We start from the raw sequence: 15,711 nt of genomic DNA on the forward strand, positions 1-15,711 counted from the left end.
AAATTGGGGTCCCAGAGGCTGTGCTCACATTCGGGTCCCTTCAGCGCAGTTCCTGCCGAGGCCACTTTTCTTCCTGTCTCACTGTTTCCGAGGATGCGGGTATTGATGTGGTTGGGTCGCGCAGGCAGCCTCGGGAGGCTGGTGTTCCTGCCATGCATGGTTAGTGGCCGGCAGCCCTCTGGGCCTTTCCCATGGTCCCACCGACAGATCCTTGGGTGAGATTTCTCACGGCCATAGTGAGACAGGGTTTTCTGTTTGAGTGTGTGGGGACAGTTGAGAGGAATGAGCACTTACCATGTCTGTGGCATGCTCTGCTTGGTTCTGGGGAGCGTGGGCCCATCTGTAGAACACTCTTAAAGGCTAAGAGGGTTCCCACAGAATGTACGTTGGGGGACCTGAGGTGGGCTGGAATTAGGAGTCACCCTCCTGCATCGTACTGGTGATGTCTGTGCCTGCCATCAGCATCTGTGTCTGCTTTGTACTGGACACTGAGGACTTGGGGAGCAGAGCTGGGCTGGCAGCCCTCACCATCTGCAGATAGGGCAGATGCCAGGCCACTTCGTGAATTCACATATCACAAGCCATTCCTACCAGTGCTGCCTCTGCTTTCCAGCCCAGAGTTGCAGGATGTGCCCACATAGACCACAGGCTGGGAAATTTCTCAGGACCAGGACCAAGGCATTTATGAACAAGTGTGGGAGTCTGTGCTGGACTGAGCAAGTGGATGCTGGCTTGAGGGAACCTGGATGGGGCTTGAGCCTTGGAGGAGGGAGAAAGCCCCCCAGAGCTGGAGGGCCTGGACCTGCCACTGCCCTGAGCCTTTGGCTCCCTGGCTTAGTCAGAGCTCAGGGGTATGATGGGCCCAGGCTTGACTCCACTGTCCAGACTTCTGTTCAACTCCTCTCAGTGGTCCTCAGTCTATAGCTCCTTGACCAGGTCACCAGGTAAAATGCAGGGAACTCATTTCCATGGCTGTTTAACATTGCACCGTGTTCCACACTACCAAGAAACATGTTTCCTCTGAAAGCCGCTGGTTAAAACTGCTAGTTTTCAGACCCTCTGGGTCTGCTTTTTGTTTGCTTGATCCAGCGGCCCTACCCTGGTTAGTCGCCGAGGACTGGGCCTTGCCTGGATCCAGGCTTTGACACTGGCATGAATCACTGGAGGAGTGGTGACTTGGGATGGGCAGAGCCTCATTACAGATTTCCATAGTGGAACTTGTATGAGGGAGCCTCCAGACGGAGGTCAGGATGACCACTGGGGTGAGAACCACTCCCTGCCCTCTCTGGAGATTTGTCCATCAGAGAGACACTGATATCAGGAGGGATAAGCAATGACAACAGGGTCACCAAGATGTCTCTTCCTCAGGTGCCAGAGGGCTCAGTCCCTCATCTCTGTCCTTGGGGCCCCTTCTTGCCCTGCCCCTCTGTATGGCACTTCTGTTTTCTGTTATGCACTGGGTCCTGAGCAGCAACCGGGAAGGGGGTTGCCCTGCTTGACAAAGGGGTGTGTGGGGACTGAAGTGACTATTCACAGATTCCTGCTGTGCCCAAGAGCAGTGAACTACCATTCTACTGTCCATTGCTGCTAGTACACCCTTGTACTGTTGAGCCATCCCCGGTCCTCGTGCAGGGTGTGCGTGTGTGTGTCCATTGTCCAGCCACTGCCTCCTTGTGCTCATGCAGGGGAGTACCTAGGCAATGGGCAGGTGCCCACGGGGTGGGAGCTCAAGGTGGTGAGAAGACCAGTTCCGAGAGTGTTGGGCACTGAGTCTGAGGGTAGCCTGCTCTCCAGGCTGCACTCTGCTTGCAGGGTGCTTTCTGGAGAGTATGACCCTACATAACTTTCATTTTTTTCAAATCCAGTTTTTAAGGATGGCTCTTAAATGTTTTAACCTTCCTTGTAACCCACTACCCACCAGAGGCAGTGGAAAGGAAAGGCTATGGCGGGAAGTGGACCTGTTTAGAAAGCTTCTTTAGAGCAACTCCCATCTGTGTTGTCTGGAAATCAGCAGTTCCGTTCACAGACAGCAGGGGCAGTTTGGTCTGCTCGCAAACACTTCCCACATGGACCCACCGGCAGTTCAGTTTGGTAGAGGCGGGTTAATAACAGCGGTGAAATGACCTAGCAGAGACAGTCGGGCTTGAGCAGAATCATGCCTTGGCTTGAGTCAGCAGGAGGCACCCGGAGGGACACCAGGAGAAGTTCTCAGCTGTGCGCCCCCCCCCTCTCTCTCTTTCTCTCTCTCTCTCTCTCTCTCTGTCTCTCTCTCTCTCTCTCTCTCGGGGAAGTGAGGGTCGGTGAAGACTCGAGCCCCACAAGTGTTGCACAGCCAGCTGTACCAGCAAGCCAAGCTGTCACTCTGTGGAGTCCTATTTATACCCTCTGAACGTCATGTGTCCCCCACGCACACGCCTCATCTCGGCACGCCTCTCCTCGCTTTAGCACGTCATCCAGTCAGCCTGGGTTTGTGTTCCAGGAGCTACAGCACACCACCTCAAGTTTTTTTGTGCATTTCTTTCTACGGTGTCCTGACAGATGGAGCTCAGCTATGCAGTGTAAGGCAGACCAATACACGTGTGTTGTTAGCAAAGAGTTTCCTCACGTGGCCTTTCACGTGCTTGACTTAGTAGAACATCCTTCCATCTGTGTCTGCTCCAGCGAAATGTTCCTTCTCAAAGTCGGCCTTAGCCTTTCACACCCGTGTCCACTTTAATCATGTGTTTGCCCCAGCCAAACGCCATCCAACTGACTTTCCAAAGAACCCTTAAGTTTCTCCTTCAACCCTGTTTCTAAGTGCTGATTTCCAGAGGTCCTAGAGTGCGGGGTCTGTCTGCAGGGACACCCAGATTTTTTTTGCTTTGGACTGCATCGTGCTTGTATCAGACTCTGTGAGAGCTTGAGCCTGACTCTGGGGAGATGGGCACTGAAACAGCCTTCAGCTCCTCAGAGAGATGGGGAGTTGAGGTTCTATGAATGCAGGTGGTGTCTATGTGTGCATGTCCCTCTGCCCACTTCCTTCAGAGACACCGATGCCTCAGTAGTCATGACTCCCCAGGGCCAGAGCTAGCCCTGGGCCAACAGTGCCCCGTGGGAACAGGAAGTTAGAAAGGCAGCGGGGTAACTTCCCTCTGCTCCAGGGTAAGGTCAGGCTCCCTGGGGCCCCTGTACAGGATAGGCAGCGTGGCCCAACCTGGTCTGGTGGGAGAGTTCTAGTGAAGTTCCTAGCTGTGTGGCCACGCTGTAATGGATTAGGAGCCATGACCTGAATCCTAACCCTAATCCTAATTTTTGCCACCTCCATAAGGTTTTAATATGGTATGTCCAGGGATTTTAACGACTGACCCAATTCCGTGCAGGTTCAATTCTCCCACAGCCTCCCTGCTTATCCAGGCTTCCCTCCTCCGGTCTCATCTCTCCCGCCATCCACCCTGTCTAGTGTCTCCATCCTCACCCTCATCTCTTCTCCAGCTTCTCCACACCCCCGACATACCCTCCTCCAGCTTCCTCCCTCTTCCCACTCACCCTCCTCCTATTAGTCTTCTTCCAGGCATATCCCTTTTTCCTTCTTCCCCCTCTTCTAGCCACATCCCTCCTCCCACCCTTCTCCAGCTTCCCCTTCTCCATCCAGTCTTCCAGCTTTCTCCTCCTGCCCACCGTCCTTTTGCCCCCTTTCCTCAGGAGCCTCCCTGCGCCACCTCCCTGCCCCAGTTTCCTTCATCACCTCATTTTTCCTGGCTCTCCTTTCAGCACACAGTAGGCACTCAGTGTTCTCTGACCTGCTAAGACTTTCCTCTGGTTAGGTCCCAGTAAACAGTGGTTGAAGGGGGCGTTAGAGATGGCGCTGGTCATATGAACTGTCAGGAGCTAGGGGACATGTCACCCACAGGGTAACCCTGGCACCCCTGGGTCCATGTGCTGTAGAGCTATGGGTGGATATGAGAGCGAATGCTGGAGTCCCTTCAGATAGTGTCCCCTCACCAGAGCCCGGCCTGCCCTTGTCTTTAAGGGGTCAGAGCTGCTGCACTTGTGTCGGGTGGACATGGGGGAGGGAGAAGCCAGGTTTCTGCACAGTCCTTGCCTAGCCCTCTGTAGCACAGGTTACTGTGTGTTGCTAGTTCTGCCTGCCCACGATATAGGCTACTTCTAGAATGCAGGGGCTCCCCCTCACCCCTGAACAGGTCACCGTGCATTGCTCCCCCCAGCACCAAAGCGCAGGCACTTGAGTTCCCCTCAGAACCTCTCAGGTTAGCTCTGCTCAGGTGACCTCTCGCAGGGGAAGGTTCCCCTCAGAACCTCTCAGGTTAGCTCTGCTCAGGTGACCTCTCGCAGGGGAAGGTCAGAGGAAACATTTTGGACCTTCAGCAAGGACCTTCCCTGCCCTCGAGTCTCAGACATTCTTTTTTTTTTTTTTTTTTTTTTCTTTTCTTTTCTTTTGGAGCTGGGGACCGAACCTAGGGCCTTGCGCTTGCTAGGCAAGCGCTCTACCACTGAGCTAAATCCCCAACCCCAAGTCTCAGACATTCTGAACTGAAATCAGCCTTGTGGCAGAAGAAGGGCTGACTGTGGCTGTGTGTGGTCTTGGTCAGGCATCAAGGAGCTGTAATCTCTGGAGTGGAGGCTTCACCATGTGGCCTTTTTAACCTTCAGGAGGTCACACCTGAAGGATCCAGTGTGGGCTTTTGGGATCCTGGCCTTTCTTTCCAGAGTTTACATGCTCTTGGCTTCCAAATGTCCCTGGCCCAGGGTCCCAGGACACCCCCTGAACAGGGTAGGCTGGGCCCCATCACAGGTCAACCTCAGAATCTCTGTGGCGTTCCCTAGAGTGCACACAGCCGGTGTTAAGGCAAGATCCTGACCTTCCCACTGTGAAATGTCGAGAAACCTTCCAACCTGCCAGGAACTACACGATGCTATCTTAGAGGGAAGGTGGGTTCTGCCTGAGCTTGGTCACCCCATGCTAAGGTACTTATTGGTTTAGAAGTGTCGGGGTGTCACGGTGTCCAGCTCAGGTGCCCTCCTCTGGAAAGGCTGGGATCAACTCAGGAGTGCGGCTCTGGCGTCTTGCCCTCTCTGCAACTCTGCATTATAACTGCAGAACCCCGCCCACGGGTTGGGGACACCTGGGTGACCTCTAGCTTACAGCCTTGAGATTTGGGGGCCCCTCCCAGCCGGAAGACTCCTTTCCAGCAAAGAGACCCCAGTTAAGCTTTGTGACACTTCTGAGCCCTGAGATTCCAGGATCCCAGATTGCAGGATCCCAGCTTGGAGATCCCTCCCAACTAGGGGACTTCTGTTTGTCCTGAGACCTCCCCCGCCCAGTCCCAAAGCCCCTGCCCCTCCCCGCCCGGTTCAAAGTGGCTAACACACCCCTCAGGGCCTCCGCCCTCTCCTGCCCTCCCGCCTCCGCACTTTCTCTTCATGCCACGCCCTCCCCCAACCCCGCCTCCGCCTCGCCCGGGCCCTTTCGTCAAGCCCAACCCTTTCCCTGAGTCGGGCAGTCTCCACGGCCATGTGATCCTGGGGCTGCCGGGACAGTTGGGGCAAGCGGGGGTCGCGGGCGTCCCTGGGCGGGGGTGACATGGAGCGGAGGTGGGTCTTCGTGCTGCTGGACGTGCTGTGCGTGTTGGTTGGTAAGAGGCTCAGACCCGGGTGCGGGGACTCTTTCCCAAGTGCACGCTCCCACAGTCCCTCTGGCCAGTGTGCGTTTGAGATGCGGACGATGGTGACCGATGCACTCTATTTCCCTGTGCACCCCACCAACCCTCCTGGGCGCCTGGCGGGATCGGGGCTGCTTGTCTACCTGTAGCTGTTCCCGGGTGGAGGGTCCTGGCAGCAGGAAGTCGCTCGAGTGCCGTGGAGCGATGTGACTCACACGGGCGGGGCGGCACCAAGACCCTGGAGGCCAGTGACCCGTGGCCAAGGTCCAGCACTGTGCCCTCGGGAGGCGGGGACGGCGAGGCTCGCACAGACAAACCTGCCAGTCCGGTTCAGGCCGCGGGGAGGAGCATCCCGAACCCCTCAGGCTCGAACAAAGGCCAAGTGTTTGTTGGGGCCCAGGGGACAGTGACTGGATTCTAACCCAAGGCGGTGACGGGGTGCCGTCTATCCTCCCCTATTTTGCATCGCCCTCTCCTTTCACCCTCCATATTCCGGAAGGATACTCTTTTTAGCTGTGCCCATTGGCCCCGTGGGACATCCCTCAGCCACTGGCACCCTTTTTTAAGTGTATGGGTTTGTTGAACCATTTCTGTTGCTTTAACTGTGTGCCAGGCACCACAGGACTTGGAAATAGTTTACATTTTTCCTTGCAAAGTCCTGGATCCCCAGGGGGCGGAGCTACCTGGGGAGTCACCGCAACAGGAGGAGGCCAATGCTGCCTGTTGAGCGGCTGAACGCTGGAGTCAGTACAGACGTTGGGTGGTGAGAGGGAAGTCTTGCAGCCAGGATGAAGGAGGCCCTGTCCTGTTGGTGGGGACAACGTCTCTTACAGAGACCCATTGCAGGTGGAGGAAGAAGAGGGAACACAGTTGGGAGCCAGGCCCACAGCTGTCATGTAACCCAGCCATGCTTGGGGCTTTAGGTCCGTCCAGACCTTGCACAGCTGTCCCTGTGGCTGTGGTCGGCCTGGCATGTCCACTGAGGGTCCACTAACTTCAGTTGTCTTCGGTGTTGCTCTCAATCACCAGATCCCCGGACTTCACCTCCTCCTGTGCAGATGTGTGTTCCCTCTGACCTCCCACATCCTTCTCTGATCTCGGCTCCTCTGTTTCCTCTGACCTCTCTCCCCTCACTCCCATCTTTTCTGATACTCTCTGATCTTCTAACCGTCTGCCTGTTCTCCCCTGCTGTCCCCCTGCTGCACCCCTCTCCCTCCCTCTCCCCCTCTCCCCCTCTCCCCTGACTCTCCCCTTCTCCTCTGGTTTTCTTTTATTTATTTATTTATTTATTTATTTATTTATTTATTTATTTATTTATTTATTTTTTTCCCCTTCTCCTCTGACTTCAAGACTTCTCTCACTCTTTTTTTTTTTTTTAAGATTTATTCATTTATTATATGTAAGTACACTGTAGCTGCCTTCAGACACACCAGAAGAGGGCATCAGATCCCATTACAGATGGTTGTGAGCCACCATGTGGTTGCTGGGAATTGAACTCAGGACCTCTGGAAGAGCAGTCGGGTGCTCTTAACCGCTGAGCCATCTCTCCAGCCCGACTTCTCTCACTCTTTTTTTTTTTTTTTTTTTTTGGTTCTTTTTTTCGGAGCTGGGGACCGAACCCAGGGCCTTGCGCTTCCTAGGTTAGCGCTCTACCACTGAGCTAAATCCCCAGCCCCCCGACTTCTCTCACTCTTATGAAGCTGTCTCCTCCCAGGGGACACTGCTCCTGCTCCCCTTACTTCTTAGCCCCACATCTCAACTTCATGACCTTAGCACCTTCCTGGATCATGATCCCTCTGGGTTCTGTGACAGGGACTGTATTCTGGGCAGTCCGTTTCCCCTCTGCATGTTGAGGCTGCCCTCAGTGTTCTCCTAGCTTCCAGGACCATGCCCTCCACACCCAGCTTCCCCGATGCTCACGAACAAAGGGCACTTTTGGGGGTTTGCCCCTTTTGGGGTGTCTGTGTTCCTGTGCCTGCAGAACAAGGTGCTGCCTACTGTCCTTGTGACTGGCTCCCACCTCCCACCTCCCTTGGTTGGAGGCTTCAGATTGGAGCCCTTTTCACAGCTTCTGTGCCAGGTCCTTCATTTTCAAGTGTCTGTGACTCTGTCTTTGGTCTGAGCTTTCTGCCTCCGGGGCTGGTCCATCTTGTCCAGTGTGTAGCTAGCATTGGCTCAGGACTTGGAATGAAGGTAAATAAAGAAGCAGAGACTCAAGGGGTGGCCCTCTGGCTTTGTCTCGGCTGTGAGCTACACTGCCTCACAGCCCTACTACAGTCTCACGTTGTGTTGCTGGATGGTCTCGCTGCCCAGGCAGTGAGCAGTTCCCAGTGCCCCACCCTGAGCACAGCAGGGCCCCTGCCGTGCCTATACAGATGGGGCAGTCCAGCCAGCTGTCACGGGGGTGACCATATGGGTCTACAGGGGACAGAAGCCATGAAGAGCAACAGTTACCCCGTGGTGGCTCATCAGGAGGGGTGCTGAAGTGAGATGTGGGGGAGTCACAGTGCTTGAAGTGTGTGGGCAAAGGCCTGGTTGCTGGTGAAGAGTCAGCTCTAGGGAGGCCCGAAGTGAGGCCAGGCTGTAGTTGGGTAGAGCGGCTCAGTAGTTGGGCTCATTCAATGAAGTCAATCAAGGGAGTAGTTTCCAGTGGGGACATGCACAGTGGCCACGATAGAAGTGAAGATAATGGAGGGGAGGGGAGGAGAGTCAGGAATGTGCATCGCAGAGAACCATCTTCCTTCCTCGGCCTCCCACAGCCTCTCTGCCTTTCATCATTCTGACTCTGGTGAATGCACCATATAAGAGAGGGTTCTACTGTGGAGACGACTCCATCCGCTACCCATACCGTCCAGACACAATCACCCATGGACTCATGGCTGGGGTCATCATCACAGCTACTGTCGTCCTTGTAAGGCAGAAAAGGGCTCGGGTGGGGGGATGGGCCAGCCTCCCCCCTCCTCCCCAGCAGGATGGGCGCAGTGGGAGCCGTGTCTACCTAGTGCTCTATGGCTGTTCCATTGGCAGGTCTCATCGGGGGAGGCCTACCTGGTGTACACAGACCGTCTCTATTCGCGCTCTGACTTCAACAACTATGTGGCTGCCATCTACAAGGTTCTGGGAACCTTTCTGTTCGGGGCCGCTGTGAGCCAGTCTCTGACTGACCTGGCCAAGTACATGATTGGCCGTCTTCGACCCAGTTTCTTGGCTGTGTGTGACCCTGACTGGAGCCGGGTCAACTGCTCTGGCTACGTGCAGGTGGAGGTGTGCAGGGGCAGCCCTGCTAATGTCACCGAGGCCAGGTGAGTATTGGCTGCAGCCCAGGCAAGGCTCTGACGTACAGGAAGCCCGGGGCCTGGTGGGTGGAGAAAATCTGTCCACAGAGACTGCCATGGCTCTCCCTCTGCATCTTTGACAGGGCAGGTATGCAAGTGGGCAGTCTCAGGGCTCATTTGTCTGGGAGGCAGTGGCCAGTCCCGAGGGGCGGGGTGACCTCCTCCTGTGCCTCGAGGCACTCGATGAGGGATCTGCTGTGGCCGTGAGCTCCTGCTTCTTTAAGGCCCTCCAGGTGTTGGTGAGCTGCTTTGCAGTTAGCGTTGTTTCTCTTCCTGGCGTCCTGCTCTCCTGGGTCCCCACTGTTCATTCTTGGCTTGGCCCTGTGCTGTGCATCCTCGTCTCACTGTGTAGTCGCTGCTGAGCGCCGCTCTATCTGTTGTCTCCGGTCGGCCATCAGGACTTCTGGGACCTTTTCTCTTTGAATACTATTGGCACTTTCATATCCGTAACGCACTTTTGAGACAGCGTTTTGCCACATAGCCCAGAATGACCTCAAACTCCTGCCTCAGTTCCCTGAGGGCTGGGGGTGACAGGTCCGTGCCACCCTGCCAGCCTAGAAGGTCTTCTTGGCTTCTGTCCCTTTCTTCATTCTTCATGGGTGCTCTCATTCTAGATGTTTCAAGGGTCTGGTTGCAGTGTCCTAAGCCTTGGTGCTTGTGTCTTCTCGTGGACTGAGTGCTTTATGTTTGTGCGTTTTCAGTGGTCGCTCAGTGGTGAGTGTCTTCCCTAATTGCTCTCATATGTATGTGCCTGTGCCTGTGCCCGTGCCCGTGCCCGTGCCCGTGCCCGTGCCCGTGCCCGTGCCTGTGCCTGTGCCTGTGCCTGTGCCTGTGTATATGTATAGATATGACTATAGTGTATGTGTGTTTTCCTGAATGTATGTAATACATACATCAGATTCCTGCCAGAGTCCATGGGGGTTACAAGCTGTTGTCAGCTGCCGAGTGGATAACTGAACCCTCCTCCCCTGCAAGGGCACTAAGCACTCTCAACTCTGAAGTCCGCTCTCCAGCCCCTCGTCCCATTATATTTTGAGGCAAGGTCTCTCTCTAAACCTTGAGCTGAACGGCTCTGTTAGACTGGCCAACAAGCTGCAGCCCTGGGTTAAGGAAGGCACGACCTCTTCTCACATGGTGATTAGGGGTGGAACTCAGGCCTTAGGCTTGCACGGTGGGCACGTTACTGGCTGACCGTGTCCACCCCCCGCCCCCAGACAGCTTCTATCTCTTAGCAATGCTGTGCGTGTGCTAACCATTTACTCTGCGGGCCTTGGATAGTTTTGGTTGTTGCTGCTGCAAAACGGCGACTTTTGTCTGTGTCTGTCTGAGGCTGTAGTGAAGACCAAGCCCACAACTTTGACTCGAACCTGCCAGGCAAATCTCTCTAACACCGAGTCAAGGGAGAACGGACACTGTGAACACTGTCTATTCAGTAGCTCCCATGAGGGAACTGTGGGTGGCCATGCTGTAATGAGGTTTTGTTGACAGCATAGCAGTCAGCAGGATTGGACATACATTTCGCTTTTGTTTTCTGGGTGCTGGGGTGGGGCTGGGGACTCTGCCTTAGCCTTATTTTGTCTGTCAAGATTGGGGAGTTGCTCTGGGGTGGCGGTGATCCAGCGGGACAACTGGTTCCTCTGAGCCGTGACTGGTATCTTTGTAAGATGAGGTAGGTGATGGTCAGCAGCACAGACCACCAACTGTCACAACAGTGACTGTGACTACAGAACGGGGAGCCTGGCAGTGTGGTCCTGTTGGCCATGGTTGCTCCAGGGTAGGCAAGGGGTTGGAGTTGGTGAATCGAGAGCGAGGAGGGGAGATGGTTGCTCCAGGGCCTCCCAAGGGAGGGTCCTGTGTGCAAGCCTTCCCTTGGGTTAGATTTTGTTTTACAATTTTATTTTTATTTTATGTGTATTGCTGCTTTGCCTGCATATTTCTGCACACCACATGCATGGCTGGTAACAAAGGAGGCCAGGATTGGGAGTTGGAGTTACAGACGGTTATGAGACACCATGTGGTTGTTGGACATTGAACTGAGGCCCTCTGGAAGAGCATCCAGTGCTCTTAACAGTTGCACCATCTCTTCAGTCCCTCGAAGGTTAAAATTGTGTTTTGTGGAGCTAGAGAGATGGCTCAGTGGTTAATACCACTGTGTGCTCTTCCAGGAGATCTGTGCTAGATTCTCAGAACCCAAAAGGTAGCCCACACACAGCCATGTGTAACTTCAGTTCGAGGGGATCTGATGCCTTCTTCTGGCTTCTGCAGGCATCACGTGCATGTGGTGCACAGGCAGAGGTGTAAGCAAAACACCCGTGCACTAAAATAAAAATAACTAAATCATCTTTGGATGATTAATTTTTATTACTTTTACGTGTGTATGAGTGTGTTGTGTGCGTGTACACTGTGTGTGCACATGTGCGTGTGCACATGTGCATGTGTGATGTGTGTGTGATTATGTGGCTGTGTGTGTGTGAGAGGAGGGGGAGGGAGAGAGACAGAGAGAGAGACACATAGAGAGAGAGGGAGAGAGAGAGACAGAGACCCACATACACACACACACACACACACACACACAGGGAGAGAGAGAGAGAGAGAGAGAGAGAGAGAGAGAGAGAGAGAGAGAGGCAGACAGACACACACACAGAGACACAGAGAGAGAGGGAGAGAGAGACAGACACACACAGACAAACACACACACACACAGACAGACATGCACACACACGCACACAGAGAGAGAGACATAGAGATAGAGATAGAGAGAGAGGGGGAGAGAGAGAGAGACAGAAACACACACACACAGAGGCAGTCAGAGACACAGAGAGAGAGGGGGGGAGAGACAGAGACACAGAGAGAGAGAGAGAGACAGACAGACAGACACACAGAGAGGGAGACACAGAGAGAGAGAGAGACAGACAGACAGACAGACAGACAGACACACACACACACAGAGAGAGAGAGAGAGAGAGAGAGAGAGAGAGAGAGAGAGAGAGAGAGAGAGAGAAAGAGAGAGAGAGAGAGCATGACTATTACTACAGGCACCCTCAGAGGCCAAAGGCATCAGATTTCCTGGAGTTGGAGTTTTAGGTAGTTGTGAACAATAGGATGTAGGTGCCACCTTTCTGGTCCCACTTCCCTTAGTTTCGAGTTGCACCCCTCTGTGGCTGCCAGCTGCCCACGGAGCTCGTGGCTCTGCCTCTCCCTGACTGGCTGTCCTCTCTCGCAGGCTGTCCTTCTACTCTGGCCACTCCTCCTTTGGCATGTACTGCATGTTGTTCCTGGCGGTGAGTGTCCGTCGTCTTCCCAGGGAACCTTACGGGGCTACCCCTTTCCTGGGCCTTGGTCTTTCCTACTGCACAATGGGGTATGTAGAGGTGGCACTGAGGGTAGGTGGGCTTGTGACTCTTGCCCTGGGCTGGGCAGGCTGTGGACACCCACAGGCCCGGCTGACGGTAGGCTGATGTCCCAACAGCTCTACGTGCAGGCCCGGCTCTGCTGGAAGTGGGCACGGCTGCTAAGGCCCACCGTTCAGTTCTTCTTGGTGGCCTTTGCCATCTATGTGGGCTATACCCGAGTGTCTGACAACAAGCACCACTGGAGTGATGTCCTTGTTGGCCTCCTGCAGGGAGCCTTGGTGGCTTGCCTCACGGTGAGTCCTGCTCTCCCCTTACTGCTGGCCCCATCCATCCACATTACAACCCTTCTCAGCTTCTCCCTGGAGGCTCCCAGATGTTCTCCTTCCTTCAGCCCTACTACTCACTGCCTTCCCCTTCCCCAGGTCTGCTACGTTTCAGATTTCTTCAAATCTCGGCCACCCCAGTCTTGCCAGGAGAATGAAGAGTCGGAGCGTAAGCCCAGTCTGTCACTGACGTTGACCCTCGGTGACCGACCCTAACTGCTATGCTTCGGAAGCTGGGAAGCCACCTGTGGGCCAGTCACGTGTTGGCCCCTTGTCCCTGATCAGGCACTGCTGGCTTTGGAGCTGCCCTAGGGTCCTGGCTGGTGACTGTGGACCAGGGTCTTGGTGCCTGTCTGGCTCTGAGTGTGGGCAGGGCCCGTCCTCATTGTTCCTTGACTCCATGGCCTCCAAAGATGCGGTCCTGCTCTGAGGGCGCCATGTCCCATCACCAATGGGATTTCGAGGAATGCCATCCCAGCATGGCCCCAGGAATGGTTGGTCCGAGACTGTTCATGAAGTCAGCACCCTCCTTGATGGCCCTCAGGGAGTGAATACCTTGTTTGCCTGAGTGGGGCGGTTGGCCTTGGCCTTGGCCTTGGGCAAGGATCACAAGTGTGAAGATGGCTGCCAACCCTTGGGCTGCCTAGGAGTCTGGGTTGCCTGGAAGGTCACGTGTAGCTTTTGGTCTGAATCTTTTTCTCAAGCCTGCATAAGATTACTGCCTGAGGCCTCCAAGCCCCTCCCTCAGGATTGATGTCGTATCCTGTCCCCACTTTGTCCATATGGACCAAATGTGTAGCCAGGCATTGGAAGTCCTGGATCTGCCATCCCCATCTGTTTCAAAACACTTCAAGCTACTGTTTCATGGGAAAGGTGTGTTATAAACTTTGTACCAAGTATCTCTGTTGTGCGTGTTGATTTTCAAGCCCTCCTGGTTTGATAGATGGCTCTCTTGTCCTACTTCTCAGTGCGTTGTGCTGGACCTGCCAGTCTTAGGACGGAGACCTGGCCTGGGTGTCTTGTATATAGGACAAGAGAGAGCCTTATAGACACTGTGGTCTTCCTCTGTGTGTGGTGGACGCTTACCCTAGGTCCACCTTAGAACACGGAGACCCTTCATGGTCCGTGCTAGATAGGTGCCTGGCCAGTCTCCCAGGGGCAGCAGGAGATCTGACAGGTCTTGCTGTATCCAAGGACAGGGTATGTATTTTCCTGGGAATGGGCAGCCTCCTTACGTATTCCTCAGGTCTTTGGGTCTGGGAGCATGGGGGGACAGTCAGAAGTAGCAACTCTTCCACTCCATTTCCTTCCTCTCCTTAGAAGAGGGTCAGGATCAGGTCACCAGGATCCTGGGTGCCACTGGCAGCCACTGAAAGCCAGCAGGCCCAACTCAGCATGCTGGGTGCCTCTGCACTTGGTAGCTAGTGTTCAGCCTTTGACAGCCTGCATTTTCATGCACCTCCTGGTTAGGTGTCTGCCTGACAGCATCCTCCAGCCAACACTCTGCATAGCAGGGTCCCATGGGTGCCAGCCGTTCTGTTAGAGGCAGAAGGTCCCAGTGAGAAGACCACATGCTTGTTTGGCCAGACTGCAGCTGAACTGAGCCTCTCCCAGGTACCCATGCCTGTTTGACTCAATCCTGGGTGCTGGTTCAGTTTGGCCAGCACAGAGCCAGTGGGTATGGGGCACACACCTGTGACACCAGCCCTGGGAGGCTGAGGTAGGAGGTTGGTGAGTGTGAGACCAGCTTGGGCTACAGTGATTCTTCTGTGTGTCTGTGAATGTTCATGTGGACGTTTGCACGTGGAGGTCAGAGGGCAACCTCAAATGTCTTTATTTTATTTTTGGAAACAAGGTCTCTCATTGGCTTGGAACTTTACCAAGTAGGTGACTTCACACTGTTGATTTCACACTTCACACCAAGCCCCTAAAACAGTGTTTCTCAACTCAACAGGGGTTCACAACCCCCACAGGGGTCACATACCAGACATCCCGCACGTCAGATACTTATATCACGATTCATAATGGTATCAAAATTACAGTTAGGCAGTAGCAATGGAATAATCTTGTGGTTGGGAGTCGCCACAACATGAGGAACTAGGGGTGGCAGCAGCAGTAGGGAGGTTGAGAACCAATGCTCTAGGGAGAGACTAGTTAATTACAAAACAGCACGCACTGGAGAGGTGGCCCAGTGGCTATTGTGCAAGGTAACCCATGATTGCCTGTTCTCATCATCAGCGATGTCTGATACCCTCTTCGGACCACTGTAGGCGTTGCACATGTGTGCACATACCGCACCCCCAACCCCGTACTCTTTTTTTTTTTGTCTTTTTTTAAAAAACTTTATTTTATGTATTTTGTATTATTTTATGTACATTTATTTTTTATTTTTTTTATTAACTTGAGTATTTCTTATTTACATTTTGAATGTTATTCCCTTTCCCGGTTTCCGGGCCAACATCCCCCTAGCCCCTCCCTCTCCCCTTTTATATTGGTGTTCCCTTCCCCATCCTCCCCCAATTACCGCCCTCCTCCCAACAATCACGTTCACTGGGGGTTCAGTCTTAGCAGGACCCAGGGCTTCCCCTTCCACTGGTGATCTTACCAGGCTATTCATTGCTACCTATGAGGTCAGAGTCCAGGGTCAGTCCATGTATAGTCTTTAGGTAGTGGCTTAGTCCCTGGAAGCTCTGGTTGGTTGGCATTGTTGTTCATATGGGGTCTCGAGCCCCTTCAAGCTCTTCCAGTCCTTTCTCTGATTCCTTCAACGGGGGTCCCGTTCTCAGTTCAGTGGTTTAATGATGGCATTAGCCTATGTATTTGCTGTATTCTGGCTGTGTCTCTCAGGAGAGATCTATATCCAGTTCCTGTCGGTCTGCACTTCTTTGCTTCATCCATCTTATCTGGTTTGGTGGCTGTATATGTATGGGCCACATGTGGGGCAGGCTCTGAATGGGTGTTCCTTCTGCCTCTGTCTTAATCTTTGTCTCCCTATTCCCTGCCAAGGGTATTCTTGTTCCCCTTTTAAAGAAGGAGTGAA

The 15,711-nt window shown here is 54.0% G+C and overlaps 1 protein-coding gene across 3 annotated transcripts; it reads left to right on the plus strand.

Annotated features, from left to right (window-relative positions):
- The first annotated feature begins 5,475 nt into the window (after positions 1–5,475).
- Positions 5,476–13,570, plus strand: Plpp2 (phospholipid phosphatase 2). Of its 3 annotated transcripts, none has more exons than XM_008765155.4 (6): positions 5,477–5,592; positions 8,420–8,571; positions 8,688–8,962; positions 12,219–12,276; positions 12,465–12,641; positions 12,771–13,570. In XM_008765155.4, the coding sequence occupies exons 2-6, from the start codon at positions 8,536–8,538 to the stop codon at positions 12,885–12,887; spliced, it is 663 nt and encodes a 220-aa protein (XP_008763377.1). In that variant the 5' UTR covers positions 5,477–5,592; positions 8,420–8,535; the 3' UTR covers positions 12,888–13,570. The 3 variants fall into 3 exon arrangements, with proteins under 3 accessions (XP_038934337.1, XP_008763377.1, NP_640345.1); NM_139252.2 differs by having other exon boundaries at positions 5,493–5,633; positions 12,771–13,569; XM_039078409.1 differs by lacking the exons at positions 12,219–12,276; positions 12,771–13,570 and having other exon boundaries at positions 5,476–5,633; positions 12,465–12,601.
- The last annotated feature ends 2,141 nt before the right edge of the window (positions 13,571–15,711 follow it).

Source organism: Rattus norvegicus, chromosome 7 (assembly GCF_036323735.1).
Source record: "Rattus norvegicus strain BN/NHsdMcwi chromosome 7, GRCr8, whole genome shotgun sequence".
Taxonomy (NCBI): domain Eukaryota; kingdom Metazoa; phylum Chordata; class Mammalia; order Rodentia; family Muridae; genus Rattus; species Rattus norvegicus.

Bases quoted from the DNA above. Each gene is read 5' to 3' on its own strand.
- Plpp2 (NM_139252.2), top strand. From the start codon at position 5,582: ATGGAGCGGAGGTGGGTCTTCGTGCTGCTGGACGTGCTGTGCGTGTTG. The intron at 5,634-8,419 runs GTAAGAGGCTCA...GGCCTCCCACAG, and splicing joins CGTGCTGTGCGTGTTGGTTG to CCTCTCTGCCTTTCATCATT. The intron at 12,277-12,464 runs GTGAGTGTCCGT...ATGTCCCAACAG, and splicing joins ACTGCATGTTGTTCCTGGCG to CTCTACGTGCAGGCCCGGCT.